At 42.6% G+C, this 23,565-nt stretch overlaps 1 protein-coding gene across 3 annotated transcripts in view; it reads right to left on the bottom strand.

Annotated features, from left to right (window-relative positions):
• Positions 1–23,565, bottom strand: part of HDAC4 (histone deacetylase 4) — a 403,085-nt gene that overhangs the window by 187,081 nt on the left and 192,439 nt on the right. For all 3 annotated transcript variants that reach the window (XM_067548627.1, XM_067548626.1, XM_067548628.1), the window contains exon 4: positions 1,384–1,628. In XM_067548627.1, coding sequence (XP_067404728.1) covers positions 1,384–1,628 — 245 coding nt within the window. The remainder of the gene's footprint in view (positions 1–1,383; positions 1,629–23,565) is intronic.

The following is a 23,565-nucleotide window of genomic DNA, read 5'->3' on the forward strand; positions in this document are numbered from 1 at the left end:
AATGCTGCCCTGTTCAGCACTCCTTACTCAGGCTAAGTTTCCACTGGAGTTAATAAGAGAATATGATCCAAATAAAGCAGTTCTGGAATTCAGTTTATGAATTTTAGCATCATGTTCTCTCTTTTGTGGCGTTTTAAAGAAACATGAGATCTGGCCCGACAAGATCCTGTGAACCCTACCGAAGATTTACTTTGTTAGATAAGTAGAACTGTACTGTACTGACAAATGTTCTTTCAATTCACAAAAGAATGTTTATGTGTTTATGTGATGAATTTATAATCTGGTTTATCAGCTACACTGATGAAGCATGACTACAGTTAATATTTTTAAAATATTTAAATTACATCAGATGGCAAAAAAATTGAAGTCAGTATTCCTATCAGAAACATGAGTGTTTTTTCACTGAAGTCCACAGAACTTGCATATGGGTGGCTGTCAGCAGATACACACACCTTAGGTGCATTATCAAATATATTTTAATGTCATTAACACAGAATATCTTTAAATGCTAGATGAGAGCACTACTAGCCTAAGCTGTGTCTTGATACTAACCACTACTGAAAGCTGTTCCATGTTTATGTTACCGTAATGCTCACAGACCATTATAAGGATTGGGGTCTGTGGTGCTAAGTTTTGCTCAAATACCAAAGTATACATACTCCCTGCCTCAAAGAGCTTACAAACTATAGGAAAATATAGTTTATAGAAAATAAACTCCAGCGATTACCCCTGAGTATAGTCTTTAAGACCCTAACCACAGATGTTTACATTCAGACCGAATCCTCTATTTAACTCTCCTACAGAATGTTACAGATATTAGCTCTATAAAGCATCCATCAGGTGAGATTGATTTTGGAATTGTATCACATACAAAACATTTTCCCTCAACCTAACCATAATCTTATGGTCACTAGCTTATCAGCACACTTCTATATTCATATATTAGGCAGAACAGTAACACTGGTCTCCTACAGGTTCTCTTCTCAATAGCTATATCATCAATAAAAAAGGGGCTCTGTTTCTTTACTTAGGCCAAGATTCTTCAGAAATGAAACCCTAAATGGAGGCTTCTAAATCCACAATTAGGCCCTCAATAAGTGAGTTGATGGGAGTAGTTGGGCAGTTCAGCACTTCTGAAAGTCAAGCCACTTATTCAGGTGCCTAAATAAGGATTTAGGAGACAGGAACCTAAATTTAATCTCTCATTGTTAAAATCTTGGTGCTTGGTTCTCTCTGTATCAAACCTACAGATATGGTTCTCTAAACAGGAGTTACCAGTCCCAGCAGTCCTCCACCTTTGAAACAAGACCCTTTACATTTACATCATCTTGTTTTAAATTGGTATTTCTACCCACTGATCACTGCAATGTTTCAATCACTTACTTTTATATGTTCATGTAGCTGGGCCTCATGCTGACGGGAGAGTTGTTCATGCTGCCTCTGGAACTCTGCTATAAGGATTTGTCTCTGGATTTGTTGTTTTTGTTTAAGAGCCAGGAGTTCCTGCTGCAGCTGCTGTTCTCGGAGTGTAGGTTCTGTCACTGGCATGGAAAATGGGTGGTCCAAGCGGAGATCCATGGGGACCGAAGTTGGTGCAACTTGCAAAGGCAGTGCTGTGTTCACATCAACTGTAAAATCAAAAAAAAAAAAAAAGTGATCAGCCTGTTCTCAGTTCACTAGTGAATCTGGCTTTGGCTATTAGAAGACTTTCTATGAACCACAATATCTGAATCAAGAACACCATCTCCCTTATATTTCATATGGTAAAAGGACCCAACCTTGGTTTGTCAGTTTATTTGCTTACTGAGATGGTAACCTCTTTTAAAAGCAAAACATGCCCTCTCTATTTTTGAAAAAAAAAACCTGTTTTACAAAAGTAAGTATTGCAAGGAAGAAAATGTGGGGTATTTTCAACAAATTGTACATGAACTCTCCTGATTTCATTGCGAGTCTGCACCAGGGAGCTGTGACTCAAAGCCATGCATCTTTATTTCATATTTCCAGTGATAGGCTGGATCACTTGAAAAAAGAACGATAAGCTTAGGATAAGCTCTGGCAGAAAAGATCAGTGTCTTGATATAGTATGTCAACTTTTGGACTGTTATGACTAGAACTTCAAGCTTCCTCTGTAAAAATAGCTACATATTAAGTGCTACATTCCTTACACTCTGAGAAAATATTCTTTAAAAAACCCTCCCCACAAAAGTGGGCAAACAGATTTTTATCTTTAAAAAAAGCTGATTAAAGTTAAATTGACAAAACAGAAGGTATAGCCAGAGTTACATTATTAGGAGACTGACACCATGATCCACTTATACAGATAGGAACTGAATCCTAGAAAAGCCATTCTGGGTGCCACAGCAAAGTGAGTAATCCATTTCAAAACTATGCTTGCCAGGTAATAACCAATAGAATATCCTGCAACATTCCTCTCTCCAAAAACTATTAAGAGTTAAGTATTTTTGTACTTTTTTCTAGCTTAGGAAACAAACTTCAAAGAATTACTTTTATTATAAATAAAAATCAAATCAACATTGTTTATGCTTCTAACAACAAATATAAAGAAAGGATAGAAATAACCCAATTTATTTGGGAGATTTCTATCCTAACGTTTTTAGCCAACAGAAAGCAAGTAAATGAGACACTGGGCTCTAGAAATACTTGCTAAAACAGAAGTGTACACCGCAACTGTTAAATGCCATGCAGTTCTAGTTATGTCAATCACTAGATATTAGAGAGACAAGGAGGGTGAAGTAGTATCTTTTATTGGCCCATCTTCTGTCGGTGTGAGAGAGACAAGCTTTCAACCCACACAGAACTCGTCTTCAGGTCCGGGAAAGGTACTCCAGCATCACAGCAAAATGTAAGGTGGAACAGATTCTTTAGCATAAATAGTTAGCACATGTTGTAAGGGACCATCCAAGGTAACGTGATCACTCCATATCTGACCTATCAGTCCTCATCCTCAAAAGAAACCTGAACAACACTTTCAAAAGACGAGCCTGGAGCTTACATTCATAACTCTGCTTGACGCTAAAAATGGACTGAATAGAGACACTGGATTGATGGCTTATTACAATAATCTGGAACCCACTAACTCCCTCTTTTTGTCCTATGACTGCAGAGATGCTAACTGGCCACTCTAACTTGAATGGTCCCTTGCAATATGTGCCAACTACTAATGCTAAACAATCTGTTCTATCTTGCACTTTGCTGTGACTTTGGGAGTACCTCCTTTCCCTGACCTGAAGATGAGTTTTGTGTGGCTTGAAAACTTGTCTCTCTCACCAACAGAAGTTGATCATTCAACCAAAAGCCAGTTAGGAGGCTCCCATGATCGTCAAGGCAGCGACTGAGGCTTCAACTAACCTGGAAGAGTCATTAAAGCGGCAATGGCCAACTAAATGGCGTGGCAATTCCAGCTATAAATGGGATATGAACTTGTTTAACACAACCAGTACAGAGGAGTGATCTGTGTATCAAGAGGACCCATAGTTTAACAACATAGGAGCTGCACGCTAGGCGAGAAACACATTAACCTACTTCTGGAATGGGAGAGCTAGTGCACAGAGTACTAGACTAGGATTTAGAAGACCTGAGTTCAATTCCTGTCTACCACTGTTCTGATGGGTGATGCTGGCTAAGTTACTTCCCTTCCAGTGCCTCAGTTTCCCCATCAACAAAAGGAGATAATGATACTGACCTTTTTAAAGTGCTGAGAACTACAGATGAAAAGATCTAAAGGTAAGAGCTAGGTACTTAATGCAAGCTGCTAAATTAAATCTATTTTATGGGATGTAGTCGTGGCCAAAAGTCAGCAGGGAAAGAGGAAAAATTCAGATGTCAGATGAAGATAGGAGAGGTCCCAAGACTTTTTTTTGAGGGGAGTGGGGGGAAGAGCTGTAATGTAACAGAGAAGCATTAAACAGCTCAGTGTATTAGCAGTTAATACAGGTGTTCTAAAGTAGATGGATGTCTAAAAATGCCACATCATGCCCCTTGTACAATGTAGCAACTGTTTTGAGATATGCCTTTGAACAATCAGGATCCAGGAATAAAGAGGGTATAAAAATGTACTGCAATACTTGGGGTATTAAGGAGTCAGCCCTTTGGCTACACAAGCAGCATTTCACTGAGAGCTGGGAACTTGCCATAAGAAGTGACGCAAACAGGGCTGGTGTTTAGTGAAAACACTGCAGCAACACTGATCTCACTATATTACCATTGTTTTTCCCTTTGCAACCACAACCACCCCACTACTATCTAAATATTCAAAACTGCAGCCAAAATTCCAATATTCCAGCTTTTGTTTTTCCTGTATTTTTAACATTTTGCTCCACAAGAAAATTCAATGACTTCTTTGATTGCTTATATTTCAATGAAAACCCATATTTGCAAAAAGTATGTAAATATAACCTTACAAAAATCCTTAATCCTCTTCAGAACAGTTTACTATGTTTATTTACATTTAGAAAGTATTCTATATGTAACAATGCACACCCAGGAACACACCTGTGCTAACAAAATGTTTATTTAAGTGTAAAAATGTGGTCTTGGGGTAAACTTTCAGTAATGTTTCTGCTTAAGACCAGAAACATTTTTATGAGATCTAAAGTTGTTTCATATAAGCCGACTTTACCTATTTAAAAGGCTTTTGTGATGCATGACAGATTTCCTATACATGTGAGGGGGAAATGCCAGTAGAACCAATACAACCCAATAGGGATATTTTAAAGTGCTACTACTATATAATTCCATCCATCTCTAGTGTTGCTTGCTTGCCAATCACAATCTCAGGAAGACTAACCCACTTTTAGCTGCCAACTACTTAGCCTACATATGGCGGAGCAAGCCAACTTCCCCAGGAGAACAACCCTGCAAACCCAATCATTAAATAAAATATCATTAATCCTATCAAGCGAGGATTCCATATAAATGCATTATGAGAACACAAATTTACAAGAAAGGTAAAACTAGGGTGACCAGATTGCAAGTGGGAAGAAGGATGGGGGTGCTGGGTAATAGGCACCTATACAAGACAAAACTCCAAATATCGGAACTGTCCCTATAAAATTGGGACATCTGGTCGTCCTAGGTAAAACATTTTTGTGAACAATACATTTATCACTGTGGCAATAAGCCATAAATAAGAAACAGGAAAATACAGACCACAGATTATGATATTCTGACTTGTATAACTCCTTACAGATGAACTAGTGTTTACAAACAATAATTAAACTTCATCATAGGAATGTAAATCATGTGAATAAAGTAATATGTCCATTGTAGAAATGAGTACATTGAGGCACAGAAAAGCATAAAACACCCTAAGGTTACACAACAGTGGCCAAGCCTGAAAAAGGATTTAGGAACTCCCAGCCTCATACTCTCCCTAGTACACAACATTGATGCTATAAAAATTACCACTGTGTAAGAGCCCAATCATCTGTATGACCTAGTCGCTGAAAGTCAAATCAGCAGAAGAGATATCTACTTTATAATGTTCAATAAAGGAATGGAGAGATGCATACAGTAGGTCATCTTCTTGTAAATTCTTTATATGAAATTTAATTTTTTTCTGCCTAAGAAGCAGTCACGGCTCTGATTGAACAAGCTCAAGAAAAGACAAGAGAAATCTTTTGAAATGACTCAAAGATTCTTTGATAAACATTTTTTACTCATGTGGACAGCTAGATTTGACTGCTTATATGTCCTCTGTAGAAAATAAATAGGGCTTTGTTTTCACCCACATGACTGAGTTCAAGTCAGAAACTATTTGACAGGATCAGATGAGAACTGAGGCGTGAAGTTGGCTCTCCACCAAGCAACAAGTATTATGGCAAACTAAAAGATTGACATCATGATTTACGTAGGAGGGCAAATTGTTCTTAGAATCAAATTGTGTGAGAGTCTATAAAGCACTTTGTCTAGGAAAAAACTATAGAAATTGTTCCATGGTACGTAAAACAGCCAGCTTGCTAACCATTCTAAGTGAGATGCTAGTTACCAGCAAGATAACTAATTGTCATACAATAAAAGGAACAACTAACCAAGCGAAAGCTTTCATTTTATGCAAGATTAAACTGATATTCTATTTTAAGACTGGTTGCTTAACTATGGATTTTTTATCAGTCACTTCCCTGTGGAAGTGAGACATGGCTACAGGAGAAGTTGACTTTGATGTTCTTTAAACTAAACTAATATATCCTCAAATGTCACCTGCAAATATTTACAAAATATAAATACTAATTTAGGGTTTTGTTCTGAATGCTCCATCAAGCAAAACGATCTTTCAAAATGTACTCTCTTCTCTATCCCACCGCACTGGTCTTGTGACATCTCATGTGATGGATTGCCCACTCTCACTCCTTGACATGTCCAGAACTGTATTAGGCCCTCACAAATACCCTTCATCATCAAACAGGGGTGTTTCTATTGGGGTTGCACAAGGATTGGTTCTAGGCTTAATGTTCTTCATTGTTTTTACCAATTATTTAGTAGTAGATTTATTTAGAAGTAAATATAAAATCACTACTGAAAATTTGTAGATGACAAAATATTGGAGGAATGGTAAATCATGAGGAGGATAGGACAGTCATTCACAGTGATCTGGATTGCTTGGTAAGCTAAGCCCATTCACACAAAATGCATTTGAATACAGCCAAGTGCAATGTCAGACAGCTAGGAACAAAGAATCCAGGCCACATCTACACAACAGGGAACTATATCCTAGAAAACACCAACTCTGAAAAGGATTTAAGAGGTCACAGTGGACAAGCAATGCAAAGCTGTGGCAAAAAAGGGCTAACACAATCCTTGGATGTGTAAACAGGATCAGCGAATAGGAATAGATTTTAACTCTGTATATGGCACTGGAGATCAGTAATCGAATGCTGTGCTCAGTTCTGGTGTCCACATTTAAAAATTATGTTGAAAAATTGGAGCAAGCGCACAAAAAAGCCACAAACAAATTTGACGGCTATCTTACAGTGAGAAACTTAGGGCTTGTCTACAAGGTGAGGTAACATGCCTTATGTGGGGGTGACATCAAAAGCACACTAACGTGTTGTGCATTAATTAGTTTGTGTACATTCTGTTCGTACACATTGAAGATTGCCTAGAGCGCAGTGCTGTTAATGCTCTGTAGGAAACCTTCAGGGCACACCAGCCAGGTCTACACAGACCAATTAACGTACAAATTGTTAGTGCGCGTTAGATCTCATATGCCCGTAAGGTGAATTATCCCACTGTATAGAAAAGCCCTTGGAGAACTCAATTTATTAAAAACAACGAGAGTCCTGTAGCACTTTAAAGACTAACAAATTTAATTTCTGCAGGCATAAGCTTTCGTGGGCTGTAACCCACTTCATCTTTAAAGTGCTACAGGACTCATTATTTTTGCTATATACAGACTAACACGGCTACCCCTCTGGAACTTTTCAATTTGTTCAGCTTCTCAAAAATATGATCAAGAGCTGATTGATTACAATGTATAGGTACCCTCACAGGGATAAAATACTCAGTACTAAAACAGCTTTTAAATCTAGACACAAAATAACATGGTCACTTACCAGTAACTGTTGTTCTTCGAGGTGTGTTGCTCATATCCATTCCAATATAGGGGTGTGCGCACCCCATGCACAGATTCCCGGAACTTTTTTCCCTTAGCACTCCCCGTAGGGTCGGCTCAGGCACCCCCTGGAGTACCGCACCCATGCCACGGTACATAGGGCACCGCCGACCCTGCGGCCCCTCAGTCCCTTCTTTCTGCCGACTCCGACAGCGGGGACGGAGCATGGGTGTGGAAAGGATATGAGCAACACATCTCAAAGAACAACAGTTACTGGTAAGTAACCATGTTTTCTCTCTTCAAGTGATTACTCATATCCATTCCAATATAGGTGATTAACTAGCCATATCTTGGAGGCGGGTAGGAGTCAACTGCGAGTTGCTCTCGAGAGCACGGCTCTGCGGACGCCCGCGTCCTCTCTTGCCTGCTGCACGATGGCGTAGTGGGACGTGAAGGTGTGGACCGACGACCAGGTCGCTGCTCTGCAGATGTCCTGCAGGGGCACTCGTTCCAGGAAGGCCGCGGATGAGGCCTGGGCCCTGGTTGAGTGTGCTGTCACAGCTCCTGGAAGCGGCACCTTTGCCTGCTCATAGCAGGTTTTAATATAGGCGGTGATCCATGTGGAGATGCACTGGGTGGAGACAGGTGAGCCTTTCATCCAGTCCGCCACTGCCACGAACAGCTGTGTTGCCTTCCGGAACGACTCGGTCCGCTCGATGTAATAGGCCAGGGCTCATCTGACATCCAGCGAGTGCCATCTCCGCTCCTCCTCCGTCCCGTGTGGTTTTGGAAAGAACACGGGAAGGAAGATATCTTGGTTATAATGAAACTGGGACACCACCTTAGGCAGAAAGGCCGGGTAGGGTCTCAGCTGCACTTTGTCTTTGTAGAAGACAGTATGGGGGGCTCGGAGGTCAAGGCCCTAATCTCAGAGAGCCTCCTAGCCGATGTAATGGCCACCAGGAAGGCTACCTTCCAAGAGAGGACGAGCAACGGGCATGTAGCCATGGGCTCGAAGGGGGGTCCTGTCAACATGGTGAGGACCAGGTTCAAGTCCCAGGGAGGCACCGAGTCACGGACCTGCGGGTATAGCCTCTCTACCCCCTTGAGGAATCTAACTGACATACGGTGGGAGAACAGGGATCTGCCTTCCATCGGCTGGTGGAAGGCCGAGATGGCCGCCAGCTGTACCCTGAGGGAGGCCAGTGCCAGGCCCTGGAGCTTGAGATGGAGCAGGTACTCAAAAATTGCCTGTATGGGTGAACAAGTCGGCGGGATACCCCGGGACTCCGCCCAATGGGTAAAACTCTTCCACTTGGCCCGGTATACCACCTGAGTGGAAGGTTTCCTGCTACCGAGCAGAACCTGCTGGACCTGTATGGAGCAAGCTCTCTCTCCTTCTGTCAGCCAGAGAGTCTCCATGCCGTCAGGTGGAGGGATTCCAGGTCCGGGTGCAACAGGCGGCCCTGGTCCTGGGAGAGCAGGTCGTAGAGCCTTGGGAGTGGGATTGGCGTGTCGATGGACAGGTCGAGCAGCATGCTGTACCTGTGCTGCCTCAGCCAGGCTGGCGCAATCAGTATGATGTTTGCTTTGTCCCTCTTGATCTTCAAGAGGACTTTGGGCAGCAGAGGAATGGGAGGAAATGCATACATAAGGGTCCCCTTCCAGTCTAGCAGGAACACGTCAGAGAGGGAGCCCGGTTCATGACCCCAGAGCGAGCAGAACCTTGGGCACTTCCTGTTCCATGACGACGCGAACAGGTCCAGTTGGGGAACCCCCCACTTCTGGGGAATGAAAGTCACCACCTCGGGTTGCAGAGACCAGTCGTGGCGGGGTAAGAACGATCCGCTGAGGCGGTCTGCCTCGCCGTTCCTGACCCCAGGGAGGTGAAAGGCGGTTAAATAAAAATCGTGCCTCACCGCTAAATCCCATAGCTGAATGGCCTCCCGGCACAGAGCCGAGGAGCGCGTCCCCCCTTGCCTGTTCACATAGAACATGGCTGTCGTGTTGTCCGTGAGAACCTGAACCATCCTGCCCCTCAGAACACTGAGGAAGACCTTGCAGGCCAGACGGATCGCTCTTACCTCTTTGACATTGATATGGAGAGCTCTCTCTTCCAGCGACCGGAGCCCGAGTGCTCAGGTCCTTGCTGATATGGGCCCCCCACCCCATGTCCGAGGCATCCGTTATCAGCGTCACTGAAGGAGCCAGGTCCCTGAAGGGAACCCCTTTCAGAACCTCCCTTGGGTCCCACCACCAGTCCAGGGAAGACAGTACCTGGGTGGGGACCGTGACCACGCTGTTCAGTGAGTGTGTGGCAGGTATATATACACCGAGGCCAGCCACCTTTGTAGAGGTCAGAGTTTGAGGCGAGCCAGCCTCACCACATATGTACACGCTGCCATAAGTCCCAACAGCTGAAGGCAATGCCTTGCTGTCGTCATGGGGGACTTGTGCAACTCGTTGATTATGGCGGCCATGGTCTCGAACTGAGGCCATGGGAGAAAGGCCCTGGCCTGGGTGGCATCTAGGGTGGCCCCTATACACTCTATGTGCTGCACCGGGGTGAGTGTGGCCTTCTGCTCGTTGATGAGCAGCCCCAGTTTGGTGCATGTGGCGCAGGTGAGAATAAGGCTGTTCTCCACGAGGGTCCTGGACATGCCTCGGATCAGCCAATCGTCCAAGTATGGAAATATCTGAACCCCCCTGCGGCGCAGATATATTTCATGAAGACCCTGGGGGCGGATGAGAGGCCAAAGGGCAGGGCTGCAAATTGGTAATGGCATCCCGCTACCACAAATCTGAGGAACTTTCTGTGGCCGGGGAGGATAGTAATGTGGAAATCTGCATCCTTGAGGTCGAGGACAGCATACCAGTCCCCTGGATCTAAGGTGGGAATGATGGACATTAGGGAAACCATGTGGAACCTGGTGCATCTGATAAACCTGTTCAGACGGCGGAGGTCTAAAATAGGCCTTAGGCCCCCCTTGGCCTTGGGAATTAAGAAGTACAGTGAGAAGAATCCCCTCCCCCATTCCTGTGGAGGAACTTCTTCTACCACTCCGAGCAAGAGCAAAGAGCTGACCTCTTGTATGAGGAGCTGCTCGTGAGCGGGGTCCCTGAAGAGAGGCTGGATAGGTGGAGAGCTCGGGGGACAGGCCGTAAGCTGGAAGGCATAGCCCCTGAGGACTACCCCGAGGACCCAGCGGTCCGTGGTGATAGTTTCCCATACTGCGTAGTACGGCCCTAGCCTGTGAGCAAAGAGCCGGGATAGATCCAGGGGAAAAAGAGGAGTGCCACCCTCATGCACACCGTCAAAACCGTTTATTATTGCCCTTACTTGAGCCTTGCTGAGGGCCTGCCGAGGACCCCGGCTGTCGCGGCACTTGGGGCCCCTATAACAGTCCCGACCCCTCCTAGGTTGGGTGGGTCTGGGGGGCAGCCTAGGTGGCGGCTGTGGCTGCCTCTGGGCCTGAGGCCGAGACTGGCACCTCGAGGCCTACGGGGTGTATAGCCCGAGGGACTTTAGGGTGGCTCGCGAGTCCTTCAGTGCATGCAGCTTCTCATCCGTCCTCTCTAAGGAGAGCCCAGTGCCATCAAAGGAGAGGTCCTTAATGGCCTGTTGGACCTCCTGCGACAAGCCTGAAGCGTGGAGCCAGGAGCAGTGGCGCATGACGATGGCTGAAGCCACTGCCCTGCTGGCAGTATCCGCTGCATCACTCGCAGATTGCAAGGCCGTGGCCTGGTCAGAGGACAACCCCGACTGGAACCTCTGCAGCGAGGACCAGAGGTTTAAGTTGTATCTCCCGAAGAGGGATTGATGATTTGCAACCCTCAGCTGCAGGGCTGCAGTGAGTACATCTTGCAGCCGAACAAGTCCAGCTTCTTACTGTCCTTGTCCTTTGAGGTATTACCCTGGCCACCCTGGCAGTCTCGCTGATTAGCAGCCTCCACCACAAGGGTCCCCGGGGCTGGGTGATTGTAGAGAAAGTCAAAGCCCTCCTTGGGAACTTAATATTTAGAGGTGGGGGCCACCGAACAAGGGGTTTGCCAGAGGGTTCTGGCAATCTTAATTACCCTCTCATGGACCGGCAAGGCAACTCGAGATGGACCTGCTGACCCGGATATCCCAAAGAGGGGGTCCTCCTCCAACATCTCTTCAAGTTCCAGGCTTAAATTTCCTGCCACCCTTATCAGCAGGTCCTGGTGGGCCTGGAAATCAAAAAGGGGGTCTTACGGTCTCGGGCAGCTGCCTCATTGGGGGACGAGGAGGAGGACTGCGTCAGGGGCCGTGTTGAGAGGCCTTCCTCTGGGTCTGAACTCTCGTCCGAGGGGGTGACCCTGTTCCGGATGAGTCGGTGGTGGGGGTACTGGTTGGGCCACCGAGGAATGAATGGAGGTGGTACCCTGGCCCATCTGGGCACCCCAGGGCCCCCAGTATGGCCACTGCCAGAGGCCCTGAGGCCACGTCGGTGCCGGCATGTGCACTGGCTGCGTCCTGCCCAGTTGGCGAGTCTGGGACCCAGAGCCACTGGACCGCCGTTTGTGGTACCGGGCAGGTGAACGGCCCCAGGACGATGAAGAAGACGACCGTCGGTGCCGGTGTCTCCGGTGCCGCTGAGGGACAGACCACTGGAGGAGCCAGATGACCTCCTCCCGTGCCTTGAATTCTTTCGGTGGCGTTTTCCACTTCGGGAGTAGGAGCGTCGTCATCTGTATCTCTGTGACGATGAGTCGGAGTGCGATCGTCCTATCGATGCTGAGGCCATTGGTGCCGGCTCAGGCGGTGCAGAGGCGGTCGGTACTGGTGCTGGCGGTGTTGAGGCAAGCTGTGCCCGCACCGGCTGTGCCGACGGTGCCGAGGATGTCGGTGCCGGGGTCGGCGGTGGAGCCAAAGGAGTCGGTCCCGAAGCAACCAGCGCCGAGGCTCTGGATGGAGTTACCGGTACCGTGATCCGCACCGGCGTTGGGGCTCTGTGCCGAAGTACCAGAGCCGGAGCTGAAACCCCTGAATGAGGCGGAGCTGGAACGACGTCGCCTCTCACGCTTGCCTCTCGACCGCCTTCAGTGCTGCGGTGTCGAGAAGCTCGAAGACTCAAAGTCAGAGCTAGGAGGGGAGCCCACACTCTCTACCCTCCTTGACCGTCTGGGGGAAGTCCTCGACTCCTGTCTCTGCCACCCACCGGGTTTACCCCGAGACACCGGAGGGAGGTGTGGGCAGGCCCATGAGGGCGCGTGTCGCCGCGAAAGCCTCCGGCATTGACGGCCCTTTCAGGGGCACTCCCCCACTCCCAGGAGTCGGGGGAGGCTCCCTGCGAGGAAATGCCGGTGCCGGAGTAACCTCCATGGCATGTGGCTGGGGCATCTCCTGTGCTGCTCCCTGCTGTACCGGTCGCAGGAAGGAGTCCATACGTGCGGCCTCGAGCCGCTGCTTCTTCTTTGGCATTGCAGGTTTCGGTGCCGGTGCGGGTGGAGCTTTCCGCACCGAGGAGACGCTCAATGCTGCCGGCGAACGCAATGGCAAGGAGCCCGGGCAGAGCGCAGACTCCATCAGGATGGCCTTTAGCCTGGTGTCCCATTCTTTCTGGGTCCGCGGCTTGAAGGCCTTACAGATCTTACATTTTTCACGTCTGTGCTGCTCTCCGAGGCACCGGAGGCAGCGGTCGTGAGGATCACTTACAGCGAAAAGTTTTGCACACAAGGTGCAGGCTTTAAAGCCAGTGGAGCCAGGGGTGGCTCAACTATAGCACCTGAGAGCTGCTAACTAATTACTTAACTTATCTAACTTAACACTAATCTATGGTAATCAACTGTAACAAAGAACACAGTAATTACTAAGGGAGCTACTTGCGGTATGCAAGTGGCAAATGTTCCAGCAACCGTCACAGGCAGAAAGAAGGAACTGAGGGGCCGCAGGGTCGGTGGCGCCCTATGTACAGCAGCATGAGCGCAGTACTCCAGGGGTAACCTGAGCTGACCCTACGGGGAGTGCTAAGGGAAAAAGTTCCGGGAATCTGTGCACGGGGCGCACACACACCTATATTGGAATGGATATGAGCAATCACTCAAAGAGAGAACTAGACATAAAAAGCCAGAAAAATTCAAATTAGAATAAGGCACACATTTTTAACAGTGAGGGTGATTAGCAATTGGGACACACTATCAAGGGAGGCGGTGGATTCTTCAATTTCTGTGTCTTCAAATCAAAATTGGGCACCTTTCCAGAATATATGCTTTAGTTAAACACAAATTATGGAGCCCAATACAGGAATAAATGGTTGAAATTCATATGGGCTGTGTAGTACCAAACATCGGAGTAGATGATCTAAGGATCCCTTCCGGCCTTAAACAAAAAAAATCTATAAACTCTTCTGGAGCCTGGCTCTATGTCAGCCTACCAAAAAGGGAGACCTCTATGACTGAGTCCAGTTATTGACTTCCCGGCCCCACAAATGTGGAAAAAGGAATTGGTCCTGAAGATTGATTCTGGTGAAATCTGGATCTTCTCTTAAGATGATGGTTTTTATGGACTCTGACTTTGCACATAATCAGATAACTATAGTCTTGTACTTAGAGGGGAAACAGTGCTCTAGTCAAGCTCTGAGAAAGTTTCCATCTCCTCGTCCAGTTAAAAAAAAAAGTGATAATGTATTTAAATAACTATATTTTAATGCAAATGTATACGATACCATTAATGTTGCATGGATAGCCTTAAATTTGACATTTCTTGATTTATGATAGTTACGCAGACAGTGCTAGAATACAGTCTTTCCCTTAATATGCTGCTTTCAATGAGGCACACTTCAAGGAATTAATGAAACCACAATCTTTTTTTGCAGGGAAGATGATTGCTTCTAGGAATTTGTAGTCTTGCACTTTAAGGTGGGACATGGAGGAATAGTGGACAGGTTCAGGAAAAGATTCCTGCATACAGGGGAGCTGCATGGAATAAGGTCTACAGACGACAATGAAAGAAGATGAAGGGAGTGGAAGCTGTGGCTTCGGCTGAGGTGCTCCATGCCAGAACTGCTTAAATGTTTGGCAATACCAAGACCTCGTCTGGGGAAAATGGAGCTCTTATCCACCCCTTCAAAAATAGTATAGTCTGCAAGGGAGCAGAAACCTTTCTGGGAATATGTTTAGAAGTGAAAACCACTGAAATTGAAAGTAAATTACATTACAGAGAACTAAGCCAGGGCAGAAAGATAGATACTCACATTGTGGTCTTGTGGCAAGGTCTACCTGGGAATAGAGATATGCTGGATTTTTTTAAACAAAGTTCTTAATTTGCCTAAATTTGGCCTGTGATAGAAGCAGGTCAAAAAAGCATTTTACACAAAGCTGGATATATAAACTATACACAGGGAGAGAGATGACATAATTGACATCATCAGTGAAATGCAGCCACTTCCAAACTGGGATGTGGCAATTGTTTACCACACAAAAATGTAGTTTAGGACATGATGTTAATTTTATTATATACAGAGAGAGATTCTCCAGATGTAGGTGTTGGGGGAATTTATATAAGCAAAAAGTAATTATCTAGCATCAAGCCACTACAGACTCAGAAGAGTGTTCTATCTAATGAATCAGCAACACTGCTTTCTGCAGCACTTCGCTGTTCCTAGAGATCTAACTACTGACTTAGCCAAAGCTGGCTTACCTTGAAAACTAGATCAGGATCAGAGCAACAAGTGGCCAGCCTTCTCATCATCATTAGTGGCTTCATCACTCACACTGATGCAACAGCAGTTTAAAATAAACTAGTACTGCTTCAGAGGAACTGTTCTGGCGAATCAGATAAATATATATACACGAATATGAAGTAATACACTACAAAGATCTGTGGTAATGACCAGAATTTTTAGCTAAAATACCTTGCCTGAGGAAAGGGAAGTTCTTGCCCACATATTCAGACTATGCAGTGGAAAGACACTTTTTTTAGTGAAGCCTTTTCAGCAAAAGGTTAGATTTCTGGAAATGTTATTTTTCACTCTGCCACTTGCTCCCTCCTCTTCCGTATTGTTTTCCCCTGCTCTGTTTTTCCTCTCTCCCCCACATTCCCTTCTCCAGATCCACAAGCATAACAAAGGAAAACAGTTATCACTAGAAATCTTGTCCATGTCCTGGAACACACTGTTGCAAATTTCCCATAGAACATCAGGCTTGTGAAAATGAGACCATTATCCTCTGTAATTACCCACTAACTGCAGCATAGGGATAGTAGTCTGTTTCAAATGCAGGAGTCATCAAAAAGCAAGATGAATTTAAGAGTCTCCTGTTGGTGTTCACTGACAATTTTTGAACCACTTACAACTTGAGATTTTTGTAAGACTGATTCTAATTTAAAGACTGTGTATGCCAGGTGAATCGGTAATACTACCTTCAGGTGTTGGAGAGAAATATGTAATTAAACAACTGGCTATGTTTACAGTTTATTGGGTTAGATCAGTGGCTACCAACCTGGTGATCTAGGAAATATGTGATGGTTCTGTAATGCTTGTTTTGTTCCTCCTCGTTTTTAATTGTAACCATTAAAAACAGCTAAAATAACTTGTATATTAATTTTCCATGTAAGCAATTGCAATAGTTGCTATAGGGATGCGATGAGGTCAGTAACGGGTGGAAAGATGGCCATAAGCCAGTCTATTAAATAGGGAACATTCCATAGAAAAGTTTGAGAACTTCTGTTAGGTAGGTTTGAATGAGTATGTATTTATTTATTTCTAAGACACTCTCCTGTGGTTCCAAGACCTGCTAAGGCCTGCAGGTACTACTCATTAAAACAGTCAAAAAATCGTCACAGCTGTTCCTACAATAGCACCGTCACTTCATATATGAACAAGAGAGAGATTCCAAAAAAAACAAACATAAAAAACAAAAATAAACCACAGAAGCTCTGTCTTTGTCAGTAGGGAGAGAAAAGAGAGAGACCACTAATGTTGTTTTTACTCATGAAAGGTTCTCAGATACTCTGCAACATGGGCCATATAAAAATGTAGAGAAAATACAGGCAAGATTTTCAGAACAGCTCACCACACAACAGCCCCCACCCAAGGCCTGGTCTGTATTCAAAGTTGTGCAGTTTAACTTTACAGAGTTTAAAAATAGATTTTGTTGACTATGGATGCTCTTAATTTGAGTTAGTGCTAGAATGCATCAATTTAGATAGCTTATAGCCAGACATAAAAGTGGGAGTTTAGGATTGTGTCAGCGTTTAAGTATGAATTTTCTGGTACTAAAGTTAGACCTAATATTATATGAACATTGATGGTTTGCGGGCAGGGAGAAGGAATTTTAAGGTTTGAAACTAATATTCGGTTTTCTAGAGTCCAAAATCTGAACAAAAATTATTCAGATTCTGTTTAAGAGATTCATGATAAATTTACTAATGTTCAACTCGTTCAATCAACTTTAAAAGACTATTGGTTCACATAGAGCCACAAAATGTGTATTATAGTGGGGGAGAGGGAGGAAATCATTTAAGAAGTTTGGCCTAATATTTCCAAATATGAAATCTGTACAACAGACACTACACAGTTCTATGAGAATTCTCTGATAGCCAGGTGCACTGGAGACTAGGACTTTAGAATTCTGTGGAGTAAACCCAGACCTTCACTGTTATCAAGTGTCTCTATACACAAATACCGATCTGGAGAATACATACACATGTATAAAATATTGTAGAACAGGCACAACTGGTTTTCCTTAATGTGGGATTCCCTCCCCACACCCTCATGCTTACTTGAAAGTTTTTCCTTCCAAGATAGAACAAGGCTATGTCTCAGTAATATTCCTAGAGTACATATCTTTGAAAGCCTGCCAGAAGTCTCGAGATCCTAATGTAGATTAATGAAAATATCTACACAAAAAAAGCAAGCAGCAGAAAACAAAAGTTGTAACAGCTAGATCATGCACAACTCACCTTCAGAAACAACACACACTGTGGTTATGAAGGAGCCAACCTAATATTTCCATTAAAGCTACTTTAAATATTGAATAGACAAAGCCTATTTAATAGATAAAGCCAAGGGGACTTTAAGTATGATTCGTCATAGTCATAGTAAACATTATGAAACCTGCATGATAACTACACCTGAAACAGGTGGCAATAAAATTTTTTTTTTATAATTTTAATTCTAAATCTGTTGAAGATAATTCACTGCGTGCTAAAGTCTGAGTCCATTATAATGGGGTAAATCTGAAGAATCTCTATTGACTTCACATCAGTGAATGTAAGAATTAACTTCAATTTAGACTGTTCAACCAAATCTAGCTTCAGTCCATCATGAGACGCAGTAATTTTGTATCAAATTCAGCACATGATCAAGACACAATCCAAATCTTTAAGAAATAGTTAATACTAGGGTAGTCAAGTGGACTATGGGTTCCATGCTCAGAACATTTCCTGAAAAACTTGCTTTGAGAGGAAAATAATGAAAATTAACAGTACTATGAACAATTTTGACAGCTCTCTCAATTTTATTGTGAGCCCTGCAATGTTTGGTGTTTTTCTTTAAGCCCCAGCTTAGAGTTCTTATATGAGAATCCCAGAATTCTTCTTTTTTTGGGGGTGGGGGTTGGGAGTAAATTTTTAGCCCTCATTGGTGCAGAGAAGAATGCTAAAGGATCAAAAACCAGAAGTCAAATCCCCCCTCCCCCTTGTTTGTTTGATTTAACTGCATGCTTTTTAAGTCTACTGTATGAGTTTTGTAGGCCTCACTCAAGATTTGTGAACATTTGGGGTTGGCAATACAGCATCCATCTTTATGGAAACACTAAATGAAGATTAGAATGTCTAAAATGCAGGTGAGGTTGTTTACTCACTCACGCTGGCTAATTTTCAGAGCTAATCTGCATATCTTCATTTAGGAACAGTTACATCAAAATTATTCACATTAAGTGAAATTTCAGTTCTAAATATACACCTAACATTTCTTTACACATTAATTCATGACCCAAGTGCTAGAGTTACTAAATTTAAATAAATGTCATTTCATGGAAAAAGAAATTAATACTGAAGCTGTTCAGCATTAGACCAAATGGAGTAGCTAAAGCTTTGCATTACTCAATCACTGGAGTATTTAGAAAAGAATAGTGAGCAATTCAGAGAGCTTTTCAGCTCTAAATGACTATTAATTTGCTCTGTAAAAACAGCTTAAATTCCATCATGTAAAGAAAAAAAAAGGACCGTTCAATATTCCTGAGAAAACTCAACAAATGTCACATTTTTAATATTGAGTTGAGATACAATGGAGCAACAAATACAGAAATGTAAGAAGTCCTAGCACAGCATGCCAGCTGCAGAGATCATAACATACAATTCTCATTCATTGTATTCAATGAGTGGTGCGTCAAACATGACTCGTACTATTTCCGTCTCAAAAACTACTTGAAATGCCATGAGTTCCCAACAGAAGCACTGAATGCTTCTGACCTACACAGCCCTCCTGAAAACAATAAAACCTTTTCTACTTAATGAACGCATCATCAAAACAAAAAAGCCTGTATTCATGAATATTTTATGGTAGACTAGAAAATTGCTTTTATAGGTTCTGCCTTGAGAATATATTAATACAACCAGATTAATGACATTAGCAAAAAGCACAAAGGCTATATTCAAAGTTCTAATGAGATACCAAACCCATGAATTAAAAGACAAGATCTCAATTATGAATAATAAACTATTCTATGTTCTCCACATCTTTTCCTTAACTGTAGGAAAATAATCAGTAAAAAGGAGGACACTGCATTTATTTCTCACTAGATATGCAGGGATTCTGTTCAGTCTCTCCACTTACTATTACTTTCATAACATGCTAAAACACACTGTGCTATTCTTCTCCCCCAAAATAATGAAGACATTTATAGGCTTCCAAGAAAATATATGTTGTAAATTAACTAAGATCTAAAGCATCCCACTCCTTACTGGTTGAAGCCATTAAGAGTCTGGCACTTAGTTAAAATGCTACATTTGATAAATTTGGAAATTCATAGTTTGCCCAAAATATGATTAATGGGAGTCATTTGTTGGTTAAGAATTGCCATAATGAACTGTTCACTCTAAACATTCAATATTTTCACACATGAAAGACATCTTTTTACATTAGATTATTTCATATCAAGTCTATATATAATACCACATTGCTAGATATTCATCCACTAGTATTCTTTTCTGCTTCTTGCCTCAGCACACTGGCAAATATCTTTCTGTCAGTATTGCTCCTCTGTATTTGTGTGTACAGATTTTTTCCTGAAGGGGAGAAAGGGGGAAGTGTCCCCTTTCTACACAAAAAAATTGAACATTTCTTCAAAAGAATTTGCATTTTTCTCTTTTCTGATATAGTGTTCCTGTCAGTCTTTAAAGGACTGAACATAACATTAAAGTGCAAAATACCAAACACACACACACACACACACACACACACACACACAAAAAGGTTTTTAAACAAATCATATGCTCATCGTATCTAAAAATGTAAGACTTCAATTCAATTTTCAGTGTTAATGTTTAGATAGTGACATTCTCAAAGGAAATGCATATCCCAAAATTAATTCTAAATCTATAAATAGACATCTCTCAAAATAGCTTTTATGTACCATAAAATAGAAGACAATACCTCTGCTACACTTTGGGTGCAATGTCAACTTCAAATGCAGATGTATTAAACTAGTCTTTTGCTTTGTGATTCCCTCACGCACACACACAGACACCTCAAATTCCACAGCATCTAGAGAACACTATCTAGACACCCAGTCCAGTTTACTCCTCACTTTTCTCCTGAGCCAAGGGAGAAGCTACATAAATCTCCAGTCTCCTGTAAATACACCGAAGGTGAGTATCTGCTTGAGGCTGGGGTTTGGGGAAGGGGGTGGGGGTGGGCAAGAGAAAAACAAGAGTAAATAGAGTACAGACATACCACCACGTGTCTGAGAAACAGCGAGCTTGGGAGACAGTGCTCAAAAAACCAGCACAAGAGCATTTCAACACAGAGTAACTCTATAGTCCCTGGTATATTTCAAATCCACTACACATCAGGGAGGAACACACTCCCTCTGGATCAATGTATTTGATGTTGGAGTCCAGTGCTTTCCAGAAACTATTGACACAACCTCTCTCCCTTCATGCCCCACGCTTTCATGACGTTAGCTTTGTTTCTGACTAATGAGTTCACCTTCCCTCTAATTACTACCATGCCAGTGCTGCCCTTCAGACAAATTCTGCCAACAACAGCCTGTCAGTGTTTCAGTCTAAAATAAAAATAAAATGAAGCAGCCCTCGTTCACGCCTGCAGTCTTCCAGTTATTGCCATCAAACAAAAAACAAAACACTACCTTTCCGAAAAACCAAGGTATTTGCACGGTGTGATGCACACAATGAAGGATAACAGCTATTTCTGATGCAGCTGAATGAGTAAGCATGTGTACAAATCTCCTCTAAGCATTATTTTCAGTGGTTTTCATTGCTAGACAGAACTGGAAACAGTCCTATGTGTGTTGAAGTGTTTAATTTCACACACTTTATTTCCTCAAGGCTGACCAATTGCACTTACAGATTCGTATTATTCAAAGCCTAAAAATGCAGGGTACTGTTGACAAAATGATTTCTGCATGTCAGAAACATGTCACATAAAAGAAAAAGCATACTGAACCGCTGGGAGACTTCAAAGGCATGAACGCAGTTCCTAAAAACCACAGCACTAATTTGGTACAAATCATCTACAAAATGAAGCAAGGACTAGCCGTTCATTCAAAGTACATGCTAGAAATAAGCATTTTCAATAGTTTCTTCTGGATGGAAATGTATCTCTCTTTATGGATTCTATTGGCCTCTTTTGAAAAATAAAATGCACTACATTTTCATGTACCCTTTTTCTGCTTCCATGCAATATTTGTCAGCATTAAAGAAAACGACTGTCAAAAAAAAACAAAAAATCCACCTGGTACTGTTCTAAAGGGTTCATTGTGCATGCAAGGCACTCTTTCCACTGTCTACACTTCAGTAAATGTCAAAACCCTCCCAAACACTAAGACAGTGAGATCAGGGCTATTTATAGAAACAAGCTTCTGCAGTATCCCACTGCAGTGCCAAGATAAAAGAATTATATTTTCCTGTAAACCATAATGGGACAAACAAAAACATGTACCTGCATCATAAGCATGTTTGAAAGATTATCAGGAATGAGGTGTATTTAGTTCACAATATGCTAGTTTTCTGCATCATATAGAGTTTGTTATTAAAATATGACAATGAAATTAGCTCATATTAAACTGGGAGTCAAGAAACCAGCTGTTTCAATGCAAGACTAGAAACATTTATTAGAACAGAAAGAAAAATATAAATTGAGATTTATGTTAGCATGATGTCATAACCCATAACCAAGGCTTCAGGTAGTGAGTTTAACTATTTAATGTCCCAGTGTAAAAACACAAATGAAATAAACAGCTATGCTCTGCAATTGATATCTCAGAGAAACCACCATATCAAATATCCACCTGCTCTCTCCGCAAGTCTTCTCAGAAATGCACTAAAAACACTACAAAATCTAGAACTATTAGTCCTTTATTATGAGAGATTTCCTACCAGCAATTATGTCTTGGTAATGATTTTATCTGGGTACTGTATGCTATATAAAAGAATAAAATATTTACAATATTATTAGCCACCTTTAAAGTCAGGTTTGCTGTGAGACATATGATCACAGGAAAGGTTTTTAATTTAGAAACAGTGTTGGGTGTAAACAAACCAATACATGTGTATAAATGAAAAAAATGTGAATATTTATTCAAACAAACTATTGTTTACCGATAACCTCCTGGCCTAAGATTTGCCTCCTACAGCACATTAATACTGGTTGTAACAGGCTACAGCATTACTGATGATTTTCCATCCTTGAAAAGCAGATATCTCAGTTCACCACGGTTGCTATTAGTTCTGTACAACTTAACACTTGCATGCTATGGGGGGAATTCAAATACAGCCTTGGACATCTTCCTCGGAACTCGCACGTTTCTAGAAACAGCAAGGGAGATGTCCTACAACCAACATACAGGTTGCAATGGGAACAAGAAATAGAATACTTCTGGGATATGAGAAAATTTCAGCCTGAATTGGAACTGAACTTAAGTATCCTAACACGCACTGAAAGGTTTCAAATGAGGAGATGAACTCTGGGCAACAGATGGGTTTTTATTGTCACTTACTCACTGAAAAGAAACATCCCTTGTTTTCTCATATTTAATACAATCTAAAAGGTATAATAAGTGTAAAATACTTACCAAACTATGTAATCACAAAACCCTGGCTGGGATGATTGAGCAGGGGTTGGTCTTGCTTTGAGCAGGGGGTTGAACTAGATGACCTCTTGAGGTCCCTTCCAACCCTAATGGTCTATGATTCTTGCAGAGCCATAAAATAGTTCAAGAAACCTCTAAATTGTACAATCTACCTTAAAACACACACTAATCCAGAGACTCCCCAGTCAGAAGAAAAATAAAAGGCTTTCACATAATTGCAGTGTAACACAGCATACTATGATAAAATGGAACTCTGACCCCCTCAAGGAATGCAAGTATGCCCCGCCATTCAAGACAATACTTTTTTCAGCAGATCATGAGAAAACAAGGCCCTAACCCAGAAAAGCACATGCATAACTTCAAGTTTGTCAATAGTCCTGTTCATTTCAGCATTCCTTGATTTCACTAGGACTTCTGTTTAAAAGTAGCACACATACTAAAGTACTTTGCTAGATCAGGGCTCAAGACACTGTTTTTATAATAGTGATATAATAGGCATCACAGAAACTTGGTGGAATGAGGATAATCAATGGGACACAGTAACACTAGCATACAAAATATATTGGAAGAATAGAATAGGTTGTACTGGTGGGGGGAGTGGCACTATATATGAAAGAAAGCACAGAATCAAAGGAAATAATCTCAAATGAACAAACTGTGCCATAGAATCTCTATGGACAGTAATTCCATGCTTGAAT

This window comes from Emydura macquarii, unplaced genomic scaffold, assembly GCF_026122565.2.
Source record: "Emydura macquarii macquarii isolate MOO-44397 ecotype Brisbane River unplaced genomic scaffold, CSIRO-AGI_Emac_v2 contig_1253, whole genome shotgun sequence".
NCBI classification, from domain to species: domain Eukaryota; kingdom Metazoa; phylum Chordata; order Testudines; family Chelidae; genus Emydura; species Emydura macquarii.